The sequence below is a fragment of the Herpailurus yagouaroundi genome, unplaced genomic scaffold (assembly GCF_014898765.1).
Source record: "Herpailurus yagouaroundi ecotype Mexico unplaced genomic scaffold, PumYag 189, whole genome shotgun sequence".
NCBI classification, from domain to species: Eukaryota; Metazoa; Chordata; class Mammalia; order Carnivora; family Felidae; genus Herpailurus; species Herpailurus yagouaroundi.
Window position 1 is genome coordinate 18,369,409 of NW_024412420.1, and position 23,187 is coordinate 18,392,595.

At 55.2% G+C, this 23,187-nt stretch overlaps 2 protein-coding genes and 1 long non-coding RNA gene across 6 annotated transcripts in view; all 3 read right to left on the reverse strand.

Annotated features, from left to right (window-relative positions):
- Window positions 1-12: 12 nt before the first annotated feature.
- SPATA32 (spermatogenesis associated 32) lies at window positions 13-15,555 on the reverse strand. 3 transcript variants are annotated; one of them, XM_040497865.1, is made up of 12 exons: window positions 14,775-15,555; window positions 7,852-7,906; window positions 6,967-7,021; window positions 5,802-6,664; window positions 3,041-3,265; window positions 2,869-2,921; window positions 1,854-1,997; window positions 1,414-1,485; window positions 1,210-1,330; window positions 784-962; window positions 504-662; window positions 13-169 (listed from the first exon to the last, which is right to left on the reverse strand). In XM_040497865.1, exons 1-12 carry the CDS (start codon window positions 14,785-14,787, stop codon window positions 33-35), a joined length of 2,076 nt encoding a protein of 691 aa, XP_040353799.1. In that variant the 5' UTR covers window positions 14,788-15,555; the 3' UTR covers window positions 13-32. The 3 variants fall into 3 exon arrangements, with proteins under 3 accessions (XP_040353799.1, XP_040353798.1, XP_040353800.1); XM_040497864.1 differs by having other exon boundaries at window positions 2,869-2,924; window positions 14,775-15,101; XM_040497866.1 differs by having other exon boundaries at window positions 2,869-2,924; window positions 14,794-15,100.
- LOC121045131 (uncharacterized) lies at window positions 3,464-5,625 on the reverse strand. The gene is made up of 3 exons (XR_005797599.1): window positions 5,569-5,625; window positions 5,159-5,213; window positions 3,464-3,519 (listed from the first exon to the last, which is right to left on the reverse strand). It is a non-coding gene; the product is annotated as an uncharacterized LOC121045131 (long non-coding RNA).
- Window positions 15,556-15,673: 118 nt separating the features above from the next.
- MAP3K14 (mitogen-activated protein kinase kinase kinase 14) overlaps window positions 15,674-23,187 on the reverse strand; it is a 43,881-nt gene continuing 36,367 nt past the window's right edge. For both annotated transcript variants that reach the window (XM_040497862.1, XM_040497863.1), the window contains 7 exons: window positions 21,530-21,693; window positions 21,106-21,256; window positions 19,798-20,172; window positions 19,482-19,588; window positions 18,906-19,050; window positions 17,680-17,780; window positions 15,674-17,344 (listed from right to left, as the gene is read on the reverse strand). In XM_040497862.1, coding sequence (XP_040353796.1) covers window positions 17,180-17,344; window positions 17,680-17,780; window positions 18,906-19,050; window positions 19,482-19,588; window positions 19,798-20,172; window positions 21,106-21,256; window positions 21,530-21,693 — 1,208 coding nt within the window. In that variant the 3' untranslated portion in view covers window positions 15,674-17,179. The remainder of the gene's footprint in view (window positions 17,345-17,679; window positions 17,781-18,905; window positions 19,051-19,481; window positions 19,589-19,797; window positions 20,173-21,105; window positions 21,257-21,529; window positions 21,694-23,187) is intronic.

The following is a 23,187-nucleotide window of genomic DNA, read 5'->3' on the forward strand; positions in this document are numbered from 1 at the left end:
TCACACGCGGCCTGTTTTTCTCCGCAAACGCTTTACTTGTACACGTTTTTCATAGCAGATTTCTGCAAACAGGCTGGCGAAGGGGAGGAGGGCTGCTTCTGCACTAGAGTTGGGGGCGAGGGAGCCAACTTCGAGGGGCGCACGTGGTCTGCTGGCTGGCCCACGAACTCTGTGGGAGGGCGGAGGGGGCGTGCGGAGGGTCAAGCCGGCAGCTCCCGTTAGAGACTGGATTAGCCTTTCTACCCGCTCAGTCCCATTTCTGCCAGTCCTGCCTCCTACCTGGGTATCCTGCCCCTTTTTCGTAGGCTCCGCCCTACCCTTGGTCACGCCCCCGAGTGATCCCGGATTACTTCTCCGTCTGCCTGGTCCCGGTTTCTTGGGAGTCCAGCTCCCACTCTACTCGTGTCCTCCCCGTGTCGGCACCGCCTCCACTCTGCCTGCCCCGCCCCTATCCACAGCCCCGCCCCGCCCCTCCTCGCCCCGCCCCCTTTATCTGCTCTCACCGGCGCTGAGAGACCCTTGGTTGGGCCCAAGCTTGTGGCTGCTGGGCTGGCAGGACTTGAGAAGTCGGACGTTAGGGCGCGGGGCTCGTTTCTGCCTCCTGTTTTCTGGCGGTGTCTGCCTCGCCAAGTTAGGGATCTGAGAGTAGGGGCTGCGCGCACCTGGACCGGGCAAACCGGTAGGAGAAAAGGAGAGATTCGTCCTGACAGCAGGTCCTGAGTGAGGGTCCCCCCCCCCCCCCCCCCGCGCCTCCAGCGGGTTCCTGCCCGGCCCGGAGCGCACCTGCTTTGTTTAGTCTGTGCAGCGAGAGCTCCAGCTCATTGCTGGAGAGGCCGCTGAGGCGCGCGGCCTGGCAGAAGAAGGTGAGGCCCCCGGGAGCGCCCGCGGAGCCGCTGTGGTCACGCCACCGGTCCTTCCAGCCTGGGTTCGGCCGCAGAGCCCGCTGCTTCTTGGTGTAGTAGCTTGAAGGAGAGAGTGGGGCAGCCTTCTCGGACACCGCCTCCCCCAGTCCTCTCCATCTCATAGGTGGGGAAACCAAAGCAGGACAGGAAGCCACTTGTCTCTGGCCTGGGGCAAGTTGGGACCCAGGAAACTGACTCAGAATTCAGGGCTCCCGTCTCTGCGGCAGGAACTTCAGGGGACCCCTGCATGGGGCAGAGTCTGCCCCTCCCCAATCCTGGGCCCTGAAGTTGGGGACTCTGTGCCTACCTCATCACTTCCTGCACCAACTTGTGGGGGACAAAGCCCTGGCTCATCAGCTTGAACAGAATCTCTAAGAACAGGGTCTGTAGGCCCTGGGGGTCATAGAACCGGCTGTTCCTCGCCTGGCCTGGGAGCAGAGATCATGGGGGAGGGTGAGGAGGAACCTTCCCCCAGGCCAGGCCATTCCCACCCACTGCCCTTGCTCCTTACCCAAGCACTGAGCCAGGCGGTAGCTGTCGGTAAGGACACCCAGGAAGTCTTTGAAGCTTACAGTTCCATCACCTGGGAAGAGAGAGAGGAGGGGGTCCTGGGGGCGCCTCCCCTGCAGAAGGCCTACACCACATATGCTTTAGGGGCTTGCCTGCAGTTCTTTCTGGACATCAAAGACTCTGGTCCCACTTCTAGCCAAACATCAACCCCAGCTGAATAGGGGAGAAAAATAGTCCTTGCCCTGCGGGGAGCCCCAAGTCAGGATGAGTATTAACACAGCAGAAGTGTTTAGGGGCTATGAGATAGATGTGTTGATCAGAGCAGGCTTCCTGGAAGAGGGGATTTAAAATAGGACCAGGCCAGGGATTCTGTGGGCAGAGGAGGCAGCCTCCAGGGCTAGAAGTGGGGGAGGACAAGCGGCCAGGGATGGGGGCACCCACCGTCCAGGTCTGCCTGCCGCAGAGCCTCACACATCTCCTGAGGGCTCAGCTGGATACCCACGTGGCGCAGGGCAGCTCTCATGCTGCGCATGTCCACAGTGCCTGTCGGGCTGGGGCTGAACAGTTTGAAGATCTCCTGGAACGCTGGGGGCCGGGAGGGAGGCCGGCAGCAAGGTGAACCGCACACGCACACGGGGGCCCAGAGATCCACCCACTCCAAGCTCAGAATGGGACTGAATCACTCCAGGCTCGGGTCACTCCAACCCCTGGGGCATTATAGCATTTAAAGAACAGCAGTGGCTGCTGTGTGTAAAGTCCCCATTCAATTCTCATGTCCCAAACTCATGTTCGGATATGCCTGTGTGAAAAAACATTCAAAACTTATGTCAAAGGTCACACCAGCAGTAGGGGCAAGCCTGGGCTTTGGACCCTGGCAGTCTGGCTCTGGAGCTGGGATGCTCTGGGGCTCCAGGGGCCCTGCTGGCACCCGGCATGCAGCGGGCACTGAAAATTATTGATGGTGAGTAAAATGATTCTGCTTTGAGGGATCCTGCCACTATTAGGGCATGACGTTAGAGGGGGCGTTGGGGTCCCCAAATGTAGAAGTGGTTCCTTCTACCCCTAACCCCACTGCCCCAGACCCCAGGGGGGTGGGGAACTCAGGTTAATTTTTTTCCCTTCCTTTCTCCCAATCTCCTTCCTCCCTTCCTCTTTCCATCCTGTCCATCCATCCATCCATCCACCCACCATCCAAATACCTTTTTATCCACCAATCCATTCCTACACACACACACACACACACACACACACACACACCAGTGAGCCCTGGAATTGTAAAGATTAGCCAATTAGACTGGCATTGAAAGACAGTTACAATATGGTCACTAACTTCTCACAGTGACCCCAGCCTCTGGAGGAGGCAACCCCTTGCAGTTAGGCTCCAAGCATTCCCTAATTTTCCACCCCCTGCCCCCCACCCCACCCCACCTCCTGCTCCTAGCTCTGGGGCCCTCACCTGCCACCTGCCGGGGTGTCATGGGTAGCAGGTTCTCGTCTGCACAGCTGCTTCTGCTTCGGGTGGAAGAGGTTGGAAAGGCCTTTACACCTGCTGCAGAGAGATGCCAGGGCCAAGCAGGCCTTGCCCCAGACCCGGCACCCCAGGCCTGGTCTCTAGTCCCTGCCCTTACCTCTGAGACCCAGAACCTGAGCCAGACTGCACCAAACGGGTAGCTGCAAGGCGCTTGCACTCCCTGGCCCTCGGGGAAGCCTGCTCAGCCCCTGTGGCCCTGATGGATGCTGGCTCCACCTGGGTCAGCAGGGCAGTAGGCTGCTGTGGCCTCCCCTTCTGCATCCTGCAGGGCTGCTCCTCTCCTGGGTCTGGTGGGGGCAGTCTTCGAGGCTTCTGTGGAGGCCTTGGAGGCAGGGAGAAGACAGGGCTGAGGGCCCTGCCCACCCGAGTGCTCGGGCGCCAGGGGCCCTGGGACCAGGCCTGTGGGTGCTCAGCTCTACCTCTTTCCAGGACCCGCACACCAGCCTGCTCCCACGGTCCCCTATCTAGAGGATTCTGGGGGCATAGCTTATACTAGCAGACCCTTCGCCAGCCTTGGTCACCTGTACGTTCTCTGTGCCGACGATGGGGCTCTTTTGGTCTTCTGCCGTCTGCTGCCTGAAAGGCAGAGTCACAGGGTCTGAGGCTGGCCCAGTGCCCCAGGCCCGCCGCCCCCAGGCTGGCTTTGGGGTGAACTTTAACATCTTTAGACAGGCGTGCGCTCTCTCCCTCACCACAAACCAGCTTCTCTTTGCTGGGGAACCTGCTGCTTTACTCTTTTGCGTCTCTGCCTGGATTAAGGCATCTGAGTTTGCGACTCCACTCCAGAAGCTAACACAGGCTGGCAGAGGCCCAGGGAGAAGTAGGCCTCAGAGTCCCAAAATCAGGGCATGGGAAGGAGGAGGATAGTCCAAGGTGGGGCTGTGGCCCACCTTAACCCAGGTTCCCCGGAGGGAAGGATCTCTTCCTCCAAACTATGCAAGTTTACAAACCATAGTTTACAGATACTCCAGGAAGATGCAGCCCAACGGTCACGTGACACTTCAGCCAGGCCCCTCCCCAGATACCTCTGCATCTTCTCTTTCTCTCTGTTTCCAGTCTCCTGCCGGCACCCCTTCCCTCCTCTGGCCCTGGCCCATTCCCAACTGTTCACTCCTTCCTAATCGCACCCTCCTAGGCCCTGGGCCCCCCCCCTCCTGGGCCCCCCCCACCCCCCGTCAAGGCAGGGCAGGCTCTTGAGGGCCTGCAAGCCTGGGCTTTCACCTGACAGGAGTCTTGGCATCAGCAGGTCTGGAGTCTGACCAGGGCCCCAGCTATGGCTCCGCCTCTCCCTTCCCTTTCTCCCTGACTGCCCTTTCCACGCCCATGTCCTTCCCCACATTCTGAATTCCCTTCCCTCCTTTGCTGCCATCTCGCCTCTTCCAGACGCTTCCCCACATTGCCTGTCCTCCCCAACGTGGGGAGGCTTGTGCATCTGTGTGCGCGTTTATTGCGTGTGTCTGGCTCACAGGCCTGTGCGTGTATGTGTGCTTGTGCACACGGCATGTGTGGGACTGTCCGTGGGCAGATGTACGGATGTGTGTGCCTGTGTGATGTTAGGGGTCAGCGGATGGGGGTGCGTGTGTGCGTGTGTCTGGACCGCATGGGGAGGTGCGCCATTACGTACGGGCTCTCCCCTACATTTTGAGACACCTCCAGCTCAAGGCTGTGGCCCTGGATGGCCAGTCCTTTGGCTGCTCCTTCCCTTCCTTCGAGCCCCTGGACACCATCCCTTCCCCGAGCAGGAAGAACTCTTTTCAGACTCACCTCCTCACCTGCCCAGCCCACCTCCAGGAGGCTCTCTCCTAAGATGATCCCATCATGCCCCTGCCTCCAGGCCAAGAGGAAGCCCCACATCATGACCTAAGAAGCCTGAAGCCTCAGAGAGGGCACCGAGGCCTCCCTGAGACTGGTCACGAGTCTCTGCTGACCAGCTGAGAGCTCTGGACGGGTGTGAGTGAGGTGAAACAACCCGTGGGGAGTGAGTAGGGGCCAAATAGGGCTGGCAGAGCCCTTGGGGGTGGGTTGGGCAGGTGGGGCTAGGGTAGCTCAAAAAAAGGGGGGGGGGTGGCATCCCTAAAAAATCGAGACCAGGACGCCGCGGCCAGGGGAGCTCACTAGTCCGGGAGCGTTTGCACAAAAAGTCTGAGCCGGGGGCAGCACTGGAGGCTTTACTGGTTTTGTCTAGTCATTTCTCTGGGGAAGAGGGGGACGACACCTTAAAATGGATTTTCAGCAATAATGGACTCCCTTTCCTGGTTCCTGGCAGTGAGCTGCAACGTAAAAGAGAGAGTGTCACTTGGGGCCCAGTGGGAAGGTCTGGGAGAGGGGTGATCCCAGAGGCCTCTGCGAGGAGGGCCCTGGGGGTAAGAGGGCCTCTTCCTGCTGCACGCTGATGGGCAGCTGACCTTCTGTTGTGTCTGTTTGTCACCGGGAAGAAAGGGGTGCTGGAGAACCCTGTTCCCTCACATTCCAGTCCACGGTGTGTCCCGGGCCCAGGGCCATCAGGTTCTCAGCAGGGCAGATGCTAGCCTCAGCATTTCTGACGAGGGTGACCAAACTTCCTAATGCTAGAATGGCCCTTCCCATTTCGAGCCCGGGTCCTTGCCCGAGCCCAGGAGTGCTCACCCTCCATGGTCCCCACGCCTCCTCCAGCCCTGGCCTCGGCACTTCGCCTCAGTCCACCGGAACCCTGTTTCCAGCAGCCTTTATGAGGTCACTGAGATTGCGACGTCACAGGCCACCCCATCCCCTCCCCCGGCCCCTCATTCCACTTTCCCAGCTGTGTGAAGAGTGGGCCCACCCACACGTCCTAGCCCACACCCTGCTCTTTTGGGAAGCTGTGGGCCAGCCTCGCTTACTCTTCCACGGCTCCTTGAGGCGGAGGCGATATGGTCGGTGCCTGGAGAAGCTTCACTTCCCCCTCGATGGTGGCCCTCTTGACCCCCGGCTTGTTGAAGTCAAGGTAAGAGTGGGGGAAGCTCTTGTCTTCCTGCTTCCAAGCTTTCTGTGGCTCCCCTGCTTCAAGTGGTTTCTCTAACCATTCCTTAGCGAGCTCTTCCTTCTCTGGCTGGTCCATGGCCGGTGGCACGGCAGGATCTGTAGAAGGCGCCTCGGCCTTCTGCGGTGGAGCTTTGATCATATGCTCCAATTTGGGCAAGTCCATATTGCTGGAGGAGGCCACGGCCAAGGAAGATGCAAAGTTGATCATCTCTGCCAGGCCAATGGCTGGTGAGGGACTGGGGGAGGCCGGGTGGGGATCCGGTGGCTGCTGGGCGTCTGTGGCCGGAGGAGCTGGCTGGGCGTGGGGGCTCTGGAGCTGCTGCTTGGAGCACGTGGCGTCCTTGAGGTTGGACTGCTGGTCCTGATGGCTGGTGGCCTTACCTGTACTCTTCTTGTCCAGCTGCTTGCCGACCGCCTGCTGCAGGCTGTGTTCGGAAGCCTGGATGAGTTTGTCTGCCCAGAAGAGGTGCTTGGAGGTCTGCACGCGGATGGAGCGATGGTTGGCGGACGCCCTGCCCTCCTCGGCAGCACTCAGGTAGCTGGAATTGGACCTCACGCTCCACTGGCTGATGTCCTGCTGCGGGAAGGGCTGGAGGAACTCTGTCCTATACTCCTGCTGCTCAGGGTCCTTGGGCTTTGGCTCGGGCTCCAGCTCCACTTTTGGCTTAAGGTCCAGGTCCTCTTTCTGCACAGGCTTCAGTTCTAGCAATTCTTTCTCTGGCTGAAACATTTCAAATGAAGCCGGGGAGGCCCCTGGCCCTGAGGTCCTCCCTGGCGCCAATTCCCTGCCCCCCTCTCCTGCCTTCCTCCCTACACTGCCCTACCCCCTCCCTGCTTGCTTCCCCCCCTACACGTGCCACTTTGCAGAGACCTCCCTGGGGCGGGGGAGGCGGGAGGGTGGCTGTGCGTGAGCGTGCCCTGTCCAGGGTCCCAGACTTGTCAGGGATTTGGGGAAGACGGGCCTTAAAGAATCCTGCCCCTTACCTACCGCCTCCCCATAAGAGGTGCCCCGCCCACTGTTACCTCAGTCTCCTCTTTTTCTTGTGCCTGCTGGAACTGGTGTTGGGTTGTGGTGCCCCTACGACGGAAGGAGACACAGTGGATGACAGGCCTCCGTGGGGTGGGCGGGATGGCTTTAGGAGGATGGAGGTCTCTGGGGGCCTCAAGGCCCCCGGCCTCGCCCCCTGGCAAGATGCCCCCGGCACATCACTCCCCTCACTGTCCCTGCATCCACCGGAGAGCTATTTTCAGACATTAGTGGGTTTAGGAAGTGCCTGGAGAGCTTGTCAGGCTGCCCCCTGCCCCAAAGAGGGACCCCAGTCAGTTGGAGGTGAGGCCCAGGAGGCTTCATTTTAACCAAGTGTTCCAGTGAGTCAGTGTGGCCAGTGCCCAGAGGCTGGCTCCCTATAGAAGGAGAAGCTCAAGGACAATGCCCTCCTCCTGGCAGATCTGAAAGGCAGAGGGGTGTGTGTGTGTGTGTGTGTGTGTGTGTGTGTAGGATCCCCTCAGTTCTTGTTGGAAGTTTGCTGCCATCTGGGCCCCTGCCCTCAGTGCTCAACCACAGGGACTCCTTCTTCTTCGGGCATCTGCCCACCCTCACCTCAGGTAGCTCTGTCCTCAGAGCAAGGCAGTGAGAAGGCATCAGTCCCCATCCATGTCCCCCAGTGTGCCCCGCCACCCCTCAGTCCTTCACTAATGTCAGGGGCTGGAGGCAGAAGAAGAAGCGGGGGTGGTAGGACTCCCCCCACGACCTTTTGGCCTGGATACTGCCCCTGGGGAGATTTTGGAAAGAAGCAAGATGGAGGGAGATCCCGGCTTGGGGGGGGGGGGTGTGTAGTATATGAAGACTTGGCGGTGGTGGCAGGGGTAAGGGTTGGTGGTCCCGGAGGGTGGGGGACTGGCTCTCACTGCATCTCCACAATGTCCACTGACTCCTTGCCACAGCAGGGAAATCCATTGGTACCTGGCAGGGAGAAGGAAGTGAGGGCAGGGGAGCTGCAAGCGGGGACAGTCCCAGGGCGGGTGGGGGGGGGGTCTGGAGTCCAGGCAGGTGTCTGCCTCCCTCCCTGTCCCCCATCTCAGCCCGTTCACCCTCCCCTCTCCCGTCCTGCCCCTCGGCTCCCTGCTCTCCCCACCAAGGTCACCAGCCCCGCGCCCCACATTTGCTCCCCTCCACACCCGAATCTGCCTTTCCTGCGGCTCTCCCCGATCCATCACCGTCCTCCACGAGGCTGCCCGGGCATTGTGTGGGGGCACATTCTCTGCTTTATCTCAATTGATTCAACAAAAAATGAGAAGAGGTTCATTGGCCCAGGGTCCCTCAGCTGATAGTTGCTGATGTCAGGAACTGGATGCAGATTTGACTCCAGAAACTCTCAACTCCTCTGTCCTGCATGCTTTCCTACCCAGGAGCCTGTAACTGCGTGGGACCCCCCCCCCGCCCCCACCGAGAACCTTCCTCATCTCCCTCCATTCCTGCCCCTCTGCCCCCTTTTCTCCACTCTCTCTGGCCAGGCTTCAGATCTGCCGCTCACCCTAATCCCGGCCTCTCATACCCTGAAGCCCTTTCTCTCCTCCAGGCTCCTCACTCCATCACATCCTGGGGTCACCCCCCCCCCCACTGCAGGCCGAGGTTCTCACCCTAGGGATTTGATCTGAGGTGATGCTGACACCTATTTGATTTCTGGGTTCCGATCACCTCCTACAGAAGAGGCTGAGCAACGCTTTGGGGAAGGTTCCCCCACCCCAGTCATTTCCCTGGAGGCTCGCATCTTTTATGGAGGAAGCTTGTTTTTCATCCTCTGGGGGGTAAGGGCACCAGGCTCCCATTCTCTGCTCCCCTGGGTAGTAGATGGGGGTTGATGGTGGAGTTGTCATGGCAGCGGGAAAGCTGGGTCCCCCTGAGCCTGGAGTGTGGCAGGAAATGATGACCTTGGCTCTGGCCGAGAAGAATTGCTCCCAAGATTATATCCAAAGGATCAGAATGTGCATGGCTTCTTCCTAAGAGATGTAGAGGTTGGTTCTGTGACTGGGATTTGGGCGCATCCATGTTCCTTCTGGGCCTGGGCATCACTTTGGATCACCTGCGTGGCCGGGCTAGGAGTGTACTGCCACAGAGGGGCTCCCAAGAGCCACCTCAGTGGTCTCTTCCACATCTTGCACCAATTCAACTGCCACGTTCCCTTAGCTTCCTCCCCACGTCTCCGTTTCCAACTCCACCTGACCCCAGTGCTGCTGTTCTCCAGGCCTCTCACCTCAGAACCTTTGAGCGCCCTACAAAATTTCCCTGGACAATCTAATCAACAGCCGCAGCCTAAACCGTTCCATGAACAACTGGGGTGTGGCTAGGAAGCGAAAGTGTTATGGTGTGAACCTCACAGCAGCTCTGGGGGTTGGAAACAAAATTCTGAGGTTGACTCAACTTGGGACCTCTGTGCCCAACTTGGGAATGTTCTATTAGGGATTCAGGTGACATTCTGTAGTATGTGAAATAATTTCAATTTCCAACTGCTGGTTGCTAGTATTTAGAAATGTATACCTTGTAACCACCTGGCTGGCTCGGTCGGTGGAGCATGTGACTCTTGATCTTGGGTCCTTGGTTTAAGCCCCATGATGGGCATAGAGATTACTTTCAATGTGTGTGACACAAGACGGTTTTACTTCTTCCTTCCCAAATTGGATGTGTCTTATTTCCTTTTTCTGCTTTACTGTACTGAGAATGTTCTGTACAATGCTGAATAAAATTGAGAGTGGACACCCTTGCTTTGTTCCTGACCTTGGGGAGAAAGCATTAAGTATTTAAGTATATGTTATACTTAAGTATAATGTTAGCTGTAGCTTTTCTCATAGATGCTCTTTATCAGGTTGAGGAAGCTCCCTTCTATTTCTAGTTCACTTAGTTTTTAATAAGGAAGAGAGGTCAGATTTTGCCTGATGTTTTTTCTGCATTTATTGAGATCATTGTATGGTTTCTCTTTTGTATATCTTTCTTTTCTTTTCTCACTTTCTGTTCCTTCCTTCCTTTTCTTCTCTTTCTTTCTTTCTTTCTTTCTTTCTTGTAATCTCTGCACCCAATGGGGGGCTTGAACTCATGACCCCAAGATCAAGAGTTGCATGCTTTTCTGACTGGGCCAGCCAGGCACTCCTGTTTTTCTTTCATAGTCTGTTAGTATACTATATGTTATAGATAACATGTTATAGCATATGGACAATGTTATATTTTATTCTGTTAATAATTCTTTTATATTCTGTTTATGGTGAAATAAATTATTTTTTTAATGTTAAAATCAACCTTGCATTCCTGAGATAAATTATCATTTTATACATTGTTGAATTTGATTTGCTTACTTAAATTTATTTATTTAAGTAATCTCTACACCCCATGCGGGGCTCAGACTCATGATGTTGAGATCAAGTGTTGCACGTTTTGACTGAGCCAGCCAGGCTCCCCTGCTTTGCTAACTTTTTAAAAGAAATTTCTCATGAGGTTCATGAAATATATTGGTATATAATTTTCTTGTATTGTCTTTTTCAGGTTTTGGTATTAGAATAATGTTGGCCTCATAGAATGAGTTGGGAAGTATTCTGTCTTCAATTTTCTGGAAGAGTCTGTATAAAATTCCTATTCTTTCTTTCTTACATTTGGTAGAATTCACAGGTGAAGCTTGTGAATGTGGGCCTGGAGTTTCCTTGTCCATTTCATCTAAGTTGGCAAATTTATTGGCATAAGGTGTTTATAATATTCTTTATTATCCTTTTCATATCTGTAGATTCTGTAGTGATGTCACCTTTTTCATTTCTCATATTGGCAACTTTTGTCTCCTTTCTTTTTGTCCTGTTCAGTTTGGCTAGAGATTTATCAGTTTTGTTGATCTTCTTGAACTGGACAGAGATATATCTGGTTCCTGCCTGATCATCCTAAAGTGATACCTGCCAGGCAATCACTCCTGCAGTCACAGATTCCCAATCAGCTTTTTATGATTTCACTCTTAAACATGAACAGTCAAGCATCATCAGACATTTGACGAAGCTACCCATATGCAATTGACAGAGAAAGAGGAAAGGTGATTCTAGAAGACCAGAGGTTATTTGGGAGACAGAAAGGAGCTTTAAAAGTATTCTAAAATCTTAAGAGATTCTGAGATGTACATATTCAACAATATATGTTGCAGCCAAAAAGCAAGAATAGGATCCTATTAAAAAAGAATTAGGAAAAGAGCTTTTGGCAAAAAGAATCGGAAAATAAAACAGAAAATCTTCCCAGAAAGTAGAACCAAAATATCCCAGAAAGTGGAACCAAAATATCAAGTGAGAGAAAAGGACCAAGAGACAGTCCAATTCTGAGTCATAATAAAAAGGAGATCCAGAAAGAATAGAGAATATAGAAAAGAAAAATCAAAATTTCTTTGATTTTTGACTGAGTGATGTCATTGGCTTAAAAGGGTTCAGTGAATGCCCAGCACTAGAGATATTAAAAGATCCTTGCTGTGAAAGTTCATTGCACTAGGAACAAGGAATTCTTAAATGCTTCTAAAGTGGAAAAACCAGTCACCTACAAGGGGAGGGGAACTGATTATATAGGCGGCAGAGTTAACAACAATGGTTGCCTTTAAAATTCTGAGGAAAATGTTTTTTAACCTACAGTTTTTAAAAACATTAATTTATTTTGAGAGGGAGAGACAAAGAATCCTGAGCAGGCTCCACACTGTCAGCGCAGAGCCTGATGCGGGGCTCAAACCCACGAACCGTGAAATCATGACCTGGAGTCAAATTCAAGAGTCGATTAACTGAGCCACTCCAAGTGCCCCTAATATATAGTTTTATATCCAGCCAACTTATCATTTCAGACATGGAAGGACTCAGGAAATTTGCTTCCTCTTTTTTTAGGAAGTTATTTGAGAATGTGCTAAAACAAAATACAGGTGTAAAACAAGAGACCTAGGAAGGAAATAGTGTGTCCACCCCAGGAAAGCAGCTAAGTCCTAGGATGTTAACTGTACAGAGGCAAGAAGATGAAGGGTTTGGGGCAGTAGATTTCTGAAATAAAGAAAATCTTATAGAATAGTTGACTAGATGTAGAGGTTGGTAAAAACTAAGACTATGATACACCAAAGAATATAAGCAAAGGCAACTAGAAACTCCAGGAAAAACAAAAAATTGTATGAGAAAGAAAAGGTCATTGTGGTACCTTTCCTTGTTCTGCAGTAAACAGTAGTTATGTAGTCACAATAACGTAAGTCCTGTTTACTAATTTTCAACCCTCAGAAGCTACATATAAATAAAATTTGGAAAACATATTTGTGGCTATAGGGCAGTGTAAATGCTACCAACCTTGCTATTGAAAAAGTAAAAATACAGGTTAGAGACACTGGGATGTGAAAGGCAGGGAGGAAAGCTGAAGGGAAAGGTAGGGGCACTAAGAACATCTTACTATGTGTGATATCAAAAGATACTGTCTAAAGTGATAAAAAATAAATATGGGAGTATATTAAACTTACAAAGGCATCAGCAGATCTAAAAATAATGTTGGGAGGATGGGGCAGGATGCATTAGAGCAGGAAGGTGATAATGTCTAGCACTGATAAACCAAGAAAGAGTCTGGAAGTTTGTAGAAAGATAAGAAGGTAATTAGGCAGAAAAACAGTTCAAATGAAACAACTGTGGGTGCTCTGAGACCGGGGGTGTGCTATAGGGAATACTTGCTTTTCATCACTGAATAAGCTCTTCAGTACTATTTAATATTATGCACGTGCTAAGGGCCAGGTAGTGTTCTAGGGGATACAGTGATGAACATCCAGTCTCTGCCTTCTGGAGCTTTCAAGTCCGTGGCTTAGACCACAGGAAACCCTCCAATCTCTATTTCTTATTCCCTCTTCTCCTGAGCTCTCAACTCAAATTCCAGTTACCGATTGCACATTTCTCCCTAAGGGGATCTTTCCCTTGTCAGAGCCTTAGACATCTCTTGTCTCCGAAATGTCCCTTGTTTTCTGTTGAGATGACGCTCGGGGCTTACTGCTTCCTGGAGACCTTCAGGACTCCACCCCGTGGCCTCTCTTCCAGTCTCGCTTGCCCTGCCCCTGCAGACCTCTGAGCGCAGGACCTCTTGCTGACCCTTCATTAGAGATGGGCAGAGTGTGTGGGTGGCTCACTTTGATTCTTTGATGCCCCTGCACACAGAGTCTGCAAGGTGGATGGTCAGCAAAAGTCTGTGCGAAGAAATGCATTCCTCATCCCTCTCGCCCTGCCAAACCACGTGGCCTGTCCTCCATTTTTTCACAAGTTGACACCCTGCGTGTCCAGACTCTAGTGTGGCCAACACAGTTCTGCATGCCTGACCCGTCTTCTTTCCCAATCACTCAACTCTTGATAAGCCCCTCTCCCTGATAATCCTTCATACTTTTGCCCAAATTAGAAACCTGGGTTATTTGTGACCCCCTCCCCCCCTCCCTTCCCCAGTTTCTGACCTCCCTACTTCTGACGTTGACCTTATGCGGGTCCCTTTCTCCACCCCCACTGCCTCTCCTCAGCTCCCAACACCAAAGTCAACACAAACCTAGCAATTACTACCCACTGACACTCCATGTTGAGTGCTTCCCGTATGTTCTATCCTCACAGCCACTCTAGGCTCAAGCGGCCGTGACTCTCCTTTCACATATGAGGAAACTGCACAAGCCACACAGCTATTAAGAGCAGCACCATGACCTGACCCTGGGTCTGACTGGCTCCAAAGCCCACGAGGCCCACCACGGTGTTTTTTGCAATCTCTTTAGGCTTCCAGTTGGACCATTGCAGCCACATTTCCCTCCAGCTCGGGCTTCTTAAAGACCCCAGAGTGAGCCCGCAGCACCACACCTGCCTTCTGTCCCATCCAGACTGCAGAGTGGCTTCAAAGATCCTGTGTCGTCTGACCTCTGCTCTCTTTTGGCATCTCCTGGTATCCAGCCCCAAAGCCCGCTCCCCCAGAGCACAGCAGGCAGGCCCTTTTGTGCCTGAGGGCCTTTGCACAGGCTACTTCAGATACCAAGAAAGTCTCTCTTCTGGAAAAATCCTACTCACTCCTGACAGGCCAACTCACGTCTCCTGAGTCCTCTTCTCTGTGACGCACCTAGCTGTCTAACCCACATTTTAATTTTTAGTGAACTCATCAGATTCAGGGCCTAACACAAGGGCTGAAGGGGGTGCCGTAAATGTCACAGGAGTGATTTAAGGTGTCTGCATTGATTTGTTACTCCACAAGTTTGGGAAAGGGGAAAAGCTCTCTGGTTGTTGGCTCTTGGCACATTTTTAATGCTGGCCTGTGTCCTCCTGGGAGAGAAGGGCCCAAGAAGGCCCCCATTTCAGTGGAAACCGCTTTGCCCGTTGGTACAGAGAAGAGTGCAAAGGACAAAGGGGAGCTCAGTATCTGTTGAAGCCCACTGCTTCTCCCTGCAAAGGCTCCAATCATCAGGAACGACTGAAAGGGATTTTAGGGTCATCGGCAGTTTGGGATAATTCGTGAGTTGTTTCCTGGGCACAAGGCCACTCTTGGCGTGTGCCCAGAAACCCCTTCAAGATTCTGGTGAATCTGTGGCCTGTACTCCCAGGTGCTCATGTGAGCCCTGGCGCACAAGCTTGTGCACCGCGCAAGGCCCAGGCCGGGCGTGGTAGTCAGAGGGCGGAGGACTGTTGGCTGGGGTCGACCTTCCTTCTAGGCGGTCCGGGGCTTTGGGGGCAGGGGGGAGGGGCCCCGGGCCGAATTCCCGCCTCTGCTCCGCCCCTCCCCCTTTCCCCGCCCCGCCCGCCTGGAAAAATCCCTCGGCGCCCGGCCCAGCCGCGCGCCAGCCCACTCCCACCTGTCACCCCCATGCTGACCGAGGCTCTGCCAGCGGGCTGCTGGCTGCTGCTCCTCCGCCTCCAGTGAGCTCTTTGGTTGGGGGTTGGGGGGGGGGGCGCCGGCGCCTGTGATGTCGCCGCCTCTGTGACGTCCCTGCCGCGACCCTCCCGCGGACAGGGAACAGCGCTCAGGATTCCCGGCTCACGGGCGGGGCGGCCCTTGGGATGTGTCCTCCGGAGAAGGCTGTCCCACCCCCGCAGCCCCAGCCCTCTCCAAAGATGCAGGACTGCTTGGCTCTTCCAAGCAGTCCCAGAGAGGGCCGCGACCAGTAAGCTTGGATGGCCTTTGCACCTGCCTGGGGCACGGGCACATACTTGAGCAAGGATTCGGGGGTGTGCAGCCAGATTTGACAAGGCACCATGTGCTCAGGGCGGCCTGTTGGGGGGGGGGGGTTGGAATTCATCCTCAGACAGGAGTCCACTCCTGGCAAGTCAACTCTGGTCACTCAGGGCTGGGAGTCTAGGCTGGCTCCCGGTTCTGTTCCCTGGAAGCCAGGCCTCAGGGACAGGAGTGGGTGGGGCAGTCTTTGTTCTGGGCTCCTGGTTCCCCCGCTCCCCGCCCCCCCCCCCCCCCATCCATGTCAGGCCAGAGACTTCCCTACTGCCACCAGGTGGGGCATCTTGCCTAACTGGTCTGAATAGATAGGCCAAAAGGAGGCCTGGAAGCTCCCACTGGGAGGGGGAAGGGGGAAGAGTGACCTGGCTCAAGGGTTGAAAACAGTCCTTGCCCACAGTAAAGGGCAGACCTGGGAAGATCCCACCAAGAAGGCAAAGGGAGGCAGCGGTTAGGATCTGTAAAGTAGGTTCTGTAAGTAGGCAGGTGAGAGTGGGGACAGCCACGGCCTAACACGCTTGTCATCACCCCAAACTTTATTGCTTACAAAGAGTTCTCTACAACCTGAACTCTGCGGTACCAAGGCTGGAGATCTTCACGTCCTGGGGGCTCAGGGTCCCTCCATGGGGAGGAGAATGGCTCGATGTGGATAGCTGGACAGACGCCGCCTTGGCAAGACACGGGGACGAGCTTCTCCCAAGGAGGGCTCTCAGGGGCCACCCCTCACCCCCAGAAGCGGAGGCTGGCAGGCCCCCACACAATGATTCACAGTTGATTAATGCTACATGAGTCCTGATCAGCACCCCCACTGACGAAAAGACAGGGCTGGGGCAACGGGGTGGGGGGTGGGGCTCATCTTAAAGAAAAACGGAGGTTTGAGGGGTCGTGCGCGTAAAGACAGGTCAAGACTTGAATCCCTTCACCCCATCTCCTGGCCTGCTTTAGCGCGTGCAGAGCCACTGACCTGCCCTCCTGGAGGGCAGCCGTGAAAGTGCTTTGAGGTCATCAGAGTGCAAAGTGCAGTTGGCAAGTTGTCCCTGGACGAGGGGCAGGGCGGGGCTGGTGTGAGTGTGATGCCGGGGCTGTGTCTCAGGAAGCTGGTGTGCATGATGTTCCAAGCCGTGGCCGGGAGGAATGGGGGGTGGGGTGGGGTGGATGGGGGGGTGCCTGCGGCTGCTGCTTTCTCACACATCTGCCACACCCCAGCTCCAGACGGCTCCTGCCGGTTAGGGCTCCCGTCGCCCTTCACTTTGACAGATGAGGGGGCTGAGTGCCAGCCAGCCGGGAGCAGTGCTGGGGCTCAGAGCCTGCTGCTCTGGGGAAGACTGGTGGCCGGCGGCAAAGGGACATGTGCTTGGGGACTGAGAACCATTTCACTTAAGACACCTCTGGTCCTTGGCTGAAGCGGAGTTCGGCTCAGGACCTATGCTGCAACAACATGACGAGCGTGTTCTCCCTGGGAGACTTCCAGTGTCTGGCCTTCCTCCCTCCCTGACTCTGGCAGAAAAGCTGCTAGGTCTAAAGGGGGGTTCGATGGCCAGGCAAGGGGGTCAGAGGGCTCCCTGCTAATCCGGGGGTGGGTACGCCTGCCGTCCCGCTCCTGCATTGGACCTGGGTGTGGGTCCTGGGACACTCGACACCCTCACACGTGCTTGGAGGCCGAGGGGCTCACCCACCCCTCCCTGACCCAGGCCGGAAGCTGCTCTATCCTGATTGCCAGCAAGTGGTCACTGATCTAAGCAGGTCAGGCCAGCTTGTTTGGACCAGAGCAGAGAAGACCCTTTTGGCTCCCCATGGGGAGCGGCCTCCTGCCTCCTTCCTCCTCCTCACGTGGGCACCGGGCGTTCTCTTGGCAGGGTCAGGCAGGACACAGCAGATCCTGGGAGGCATTCTGCTCACCCCTAGTCCCACCAGTGAAGCCACAGGATGGCAGGTCCCCGGGAGCAGGCTGAGCCCGTGTGTCGGGGGCGGCACTGACACCAAGAAGGCAGGCCGCTTCCGGTGGAGCGGAGCCAGTGGTGGAAGGCTGGGTTAGGGCCTGTTCTCCAGGTGGCCATGCTTGACCCTCCAGCTCCAGGCAAAGCTGCCATCAGGGGCCAGGGTGCACTGCAGGTCGATGCCCGAGTCTGGCACCTCCATGTCATAGCGCACGGGCCGCCCATCCTTGGTCACCAAGCTGAAGGCTGCGGCTGGGATCTGGGGGCAGAGCAAACCAGCAGGCCTGAGACAGCAGCATGGGGTTTGGGGGCTGCCCAGAAGTGCAAAGCGGAGGTCTCTCTCCAGTCAGGTGGGTTGTCCCGAAGGCATACTCTTGCCTTTCTTTCTGGAGAATCTCAACCAGCCCAAGGGTAGGTCCTGGGGACCCCTCAGTCACCACCGGGGGGCTTGCCCTGAGCCCTTGGGGGATAACCGAAGTCAACTATTCCCTACAGTGCCATTTCTACTTATTCAAAAGCCTTCCCCCTGGAGGGCTGGGCCAGGTACACTGACTTCTGGGACTCTGCCTCTTAATTGTGCACCTGTCCCCTTACCTGACTGCTGATGCCTGTTGCGATGTCCCCCACCTTGACCCGGTGAAACTCCCGGATGTGCAGGTGTTCGCCGTTGAGAGACTGTATTTGGATTTTCACACCTAGAAGGCAGGCAAGGTGACCGTCAGGAGAGTGGCTGCTGGCTCTCTGTAAGGAGCCCCACGGAGAGGGACGCAGGATGGCTGTGAGGAAGCCGATGCGACATTTAGGCTGGAGTGGCCCTAATGTTCTACGCCTGCTAGCTCTTCCTGGTAATTTTCTGTCAACATCTAGAATTTGGCCTGCACAATGCAAAGAGCCAAGGTTGGCTCTTATGGGGAACTAGTATTCCAACCTGCACACAAAGCAAAAAGGAAGTGGAAACAGAGACTCTTAAATTAGATTGTGGGCAACTTAGGCTGTAATGTCCCCTCAGTTGGGACAGCCGTCGGCCAGGCCACGGGGGCTTGATGCCATGTGTCACACCGGCCCTGGTAAGAGCAGGAGCTGATGAAACCCTCGTTCTATCAAAATCACGACATAGCCTACGCAGCCACCCTTGAAAACAAGTCCATGTATGTTTTCTTTCTTGTCTTAATGACTTTAAATCCCAGAGGAGGATCCCAGAAAACTTGTTGCGGAGTTCTCGATCAAAATGCTCACGAGGTCGGGGCACCTGGGTGGCTCAGTCGGTTAAGCGGCCGACTCCGGCTCAGGTCATGATCTCCCGGTTCGTGAGTTCGAGCCCCACGTCGGGCTCTGTGCCGACAGCCCAGAGCCTGGAGCCTACTTTGGATTCTGTGTCTCCCTCTCTCTCTCTGCCCCCCTGCCACCTGTGCTCTCTCTCTCTCTCAAAAATTATAAGTAAACATTAAAAAAAATTTTTTTTAAATGCTCATAAGGCCTCGTTCCTCCTGTTCCCCTTGGAAGGCATTATTTACTTCTTGACGCTAGGCCAGGAGAGACCGCTCTGTGCCCCACAGTAGGGGCCTTCTAGAACTCCATCGGCAACCCATGAGGGGCCAGGTCCTTCACTGACTGCCCCACCAGGGAAGGCTCTGGGGCAATCAGGGCCTTTGCTCTAGACCGACTTCGTGGCCAGGCTCCTCCAGTCTGGGCGCCCGGTGCCTTCCTCTCCCTTCCCCCACTGCGCCAGGAGAAGGGGGACATAAACTGCCTCGGACTCCCTCGTCGCAGGCCGATCAGGTGCTGTGGGGGCAGCTGGGCAGGCAAGTATTGGGGTGTACCATTGAAATAGCTTGGAGTGTCGGTGGGCCGTCCCCGTGCCAGCACCATGTTCCAGCTGGAGCTGCGAGCCTCTGCCTGGCTGCTCCATGAGTGCACACCGGAACTCAGGGTGTCCCGCGAGCTCTGAGAGGCCTTTGACGGGTTCTGAAACAAGAGGGGGCACAACTTAGGCCCCTGGGCTTGGGGAACCATCTGTGGCCTTGATGGGGCTTGGGGCGGAAGGGCTCGGGGGCGAGGAACCGCTCGTGTCCCGGGCTGGAGCGTGGCCCCACTGGGCACTTTTGGGGCTAAGCTGGGGTCTGGAGTGGGGGGGTGAAGAGTACTTCTAGGGGGCCCCAAGCCCAAATCTCCATCCCCACAATCGCGAGTAGCCAAACGGTTCCCCAGTTCCCCAGGTGCGTTGGAGACGGATTGGCTCATCCTGAGCAAGCGTGACACCCTGCCCCGGTGGGGAGCCCTTCCAAAAGGAAGGGGTGACCCCCCACCAGCCTCCCTTCGCCGCTACTTGCACACAGCCCCTTCACCAGCTGGACACAAAGCTCCGTGCCCTGGCCCTGGGTCCCCGGCCGGCTTACCTTCTCGCTGTCGTCTGACAGAGAGAGGCTGTCGACGCTGAGGCACGAGAGAATCTGCTCCTGCTCCTCCAGTGAAAACGGCTGGGACAGGCTGTTCAGAAATAGTTCTGGAGAGGAAGGCAGAGGATGGCTGTGGAAGACCGGGAGTGGCCCGGCCCAGGTGTGTGTGGGGCTGCACGGACCGCAGGAGCTGACCTCTGAGGGAAGGGCCTAGAAGAGAGCCCACGCTGGCTGCGCAGGGGATGAAGCCCGGGCCTTGGGGGAGGCCCAGGTCTGTGCGCGGGGACCCAGAGGTCGCAGCCGTGGCCGCCCATACCTATTTCCAGTTGTTGCAGCTCCTGTTCTGGGAAGGTCGCCTTCCGCTCCGCCGAGCTGGGGTTTTTGGCAGGGGCCGGGTCCAGGGAGGACAGAGGTAATGGTTCCCATGTTCCAGACTCCTCCTTGCCCCAGTTCAGGCTTGGAGACTTGTTCCGCTCTGGGGGTTCTGGGGGTAGAGGAGGCTGGAGCTTAGGGGCCCCGCCTGTCGTGTCCTCGGTTGGCTGGGGCCCCGGAGCCCCAGGTGAGAGCTCCCTCGGCTGGGCCTGTGGCGTCCGGGGAGAGTGGCCTTGGCTGGGCGGCGGATGGGCTTGGTGTGGCGGCGGATGTCTTGGCTCTTTATACTCTCCCCTCCAAGGGCTCCTCAGACCTCCCACTACAAAACAGAGCACAGGCGGTGAGGTGGAAACAGGCCCGGCCAGGTGGCCCTTCCCGAGCAGAGGGCTGGAGGCAAGCAGTGACGGAGGGCCCTTGCCCCACTAGGGGACGCTGAGGTCTCGGAGGCGGCCTCTTCCGTAAGACGGCCTCCCACAGTGGGAGCAGGATGGTATTTCTGTCTTTTATTCTATTTTCCTTCTAGGTAACCATCACAAATTTAAAAATGCCAGAATTGGCTCCAGAGAAGGACTTTGTAAATGGTAAGATTTAAAAACAGCTCTGAGGTAACACCAACTTTGAGTTCCCATGTACGCTGGCCTCCTTGACCACCGCCCTGCCCCGCCCCCACCTCTCTTACCCCTTCTTCCCCACACTCCACGCTTTCTCTGGAATGGGGGGGGGGGCGGTTATTTTTTTTTTTTGGGGGGGGGGCTCTGGGTATCTCTCTCCTTTTTTATGTATTCCCCTTTCATTCCCATAACCACTGCCTCTCCCCTGCACCGCCCCCCGCCCCCGCGACCTTCTATTATATTTGCTGTGTCACTTTGGGTTCGATCGTGTTCTTGCAAACTGTGTGTTGTTTTTATTTTTCAATATCTCGTTTACAAAAAAGGTATTGTGTTCTAGGCCTCGCTCTGTCCGTCTCCTTTTTGCCCAGCGCACCACAGTTTCAAAATCCAGCCAGGTTGCTCTGCGCCACTGGGTTGCTTTAACTGCTGCGTGGTGCTCCATGGGGCCCACCCTGCCCACCACCCTTGCCTCTGGCCTTTCCAGTCTCCCAGCAAGGGACCCGCCACTGAGCCTACTCCTCTCCTGCAAACGACCCTGCAGTGTGGGCCCTCCGGCATGTCCCGGCGAGAATCTCTTTGGTGCTGGGTCGGTATGGGCCGTGTTGACTCTCTCACCCCTGCAGCCAGTGTGGGGTTCTTACCATGCTGCAGGGCCAGGCTGACCTTCCTCCACAGCTCCACTGCAGACGCGCGGTGCCCAGGCTCTTTCCTTAGCCCCTCCTGGATGGCCTGGGCCGTGAGAGGGGCACAGGACGGTGGGATCTCCCTCACAGGCGGCGGCTCGCTGGCAATCTGTGGGTCAGAAGGCAACGCTCACTTCCCAGCACCCAGCGTACGAGTGGAAGACAGCCCTGACCTGCCATGAACCTAAGGAGATCCCTCACCTGGGATGTCCCCTTGGGCCCACCGATCTGGGTGGCAAGTGTTTTAGTGAGGCTCCCACATTTACGATGAGGCCTCTTCCTGTTCCCATCGGCCACGGAAGAGCAGCCAAAATGGGGACCGCCCCAAGTCTGCAGCCCCGGGCCCGTGGGCCTCCTGGCCCTCCCACATGCTGTCACTGACCTTGAGGCACAGTGGCCCTCTGAAGTACTGGGTCCAAGGGTGGCAGCCGTTGAGCATGTGAAGCATCATACAGCAGCTGCTCCACACGTCCACCTTGGCATCACAGGGCTTGCCCATCACCACCTCTGGAGCCATGTGGGTCTCTGTGCCAGGGATGTAGTCCCCTGAGGGGGTGAGGTGAGGCAGAAAAGCCAACCGTGAACTCTGGGGGGCAAGAGCCTTGGCAGTGACCACACCAGTCAATTCCCAGGATACCTTGAATTTGTCTCTGTTAACGGGCCTCGAGTAGAGAGAAAGCCTCCAGCTCAAATCTGCCGGGGATGAGCTAAGTCAGGGGCTCCCCTGGAGACTGGCACAAAGAAGGCACCACCCAAAATATGGGCTCTACCCATTGGCCCAAACTCTTAGAGTGCTTTTTAACACTGGGGAGGGGCCTGGGCGTTTGAAATTATGTGGCAGGAGACTAATTAATGGTTACGATGTTCCCGCAATGTTAGCAAGTGTAAAAAACAAAAACAAAAAAACAACCAAACAAACTTCTAGGCAGACTAGAAGGATCGATACCAGATAGGAAGTTGTTTCTCCCACTCCGGTGATCTGTATTTTTTATTTTTGCTTAGTTCTACTTTCTGCAAAAGGTTTTAGAAAAGAAATTATTTTCATAATACAGGCAGGTGTCTGTTTTCAATATACATCTTCAGAATGACCAAGATAGTCCTCTAATGATAGAGAATCACTTAAAAAAATTTTTAATGCTTTTTATTTTTGAGAGAGAGAGGGTGAGCAGAGGAGGGGCAGAGAGAGAGAGGGAGACACAGAATCTGAAGCAGGCCCCAGGCGCTGAGCTGTCAGCACACAGCCTGACACGGGGCTGGCACCCACAAACCATGAGATCATGACCGGAGCCGAAGTCTGGCACTTAACTGAGAGCCACCCAGGTGCCCTGTCAGAGAATCACTTCTAAAAGGTTTTTGCCTAGGGTGCCAGGGTGGCTCGGTTGGGCGTCTGACTCATGGTTTCGGCTCAGGTCATGATCTTGCAGTTCGTGGGTTTGAGCCCCACATGGGGCTCTGCGCTGACACTGTGGAGCCTGCTTGGGATTCTCTCCCTCTGCCCTTTCCCTGCTCTCTCTCTCAATAAATAAGAGGTTGATTTTCCTTTGGTCAAGAGGAAATAACCTTATGCAGAACGCTATAAATGAAAAAAGAGCAGAATTGTGTTATAATGGCCTTAACGAGGTACAGGAAGAAAAAAAGGAGATGGAAGGAGTGATCTACAATATTTGTGATTATGTCTCTGGGCAAGAGGAACAGGGTAGCTCCTTTTTCCCTCCTCTTCTATACCACTTCACTCTGTAGTTGCTAAATATGTCACAATGGACGTGGATTACTTTACTAATCAGAAGATTTAAGTTAAAAACAGATGCTTCTCCAGCTACAGAGCCCAGGCCTCTTGGTCAGCCCTCGTGTTGTGCTTCCAGAAACTGCTCAGAGGCCCAGGACGGCTGAGGCCACAGGCTGGGAGCCGAGCCACCCAGAAAAGGCTGGATGAGAGGCAGCCAGCCTTTCCGTTCCCTTCTCTGTGTAGCAGGAATATCAGAAACGAGGACCTGATACTCATTCTTGCATTTAAGCGTAACAAAAGCTTTCTGCTAACCT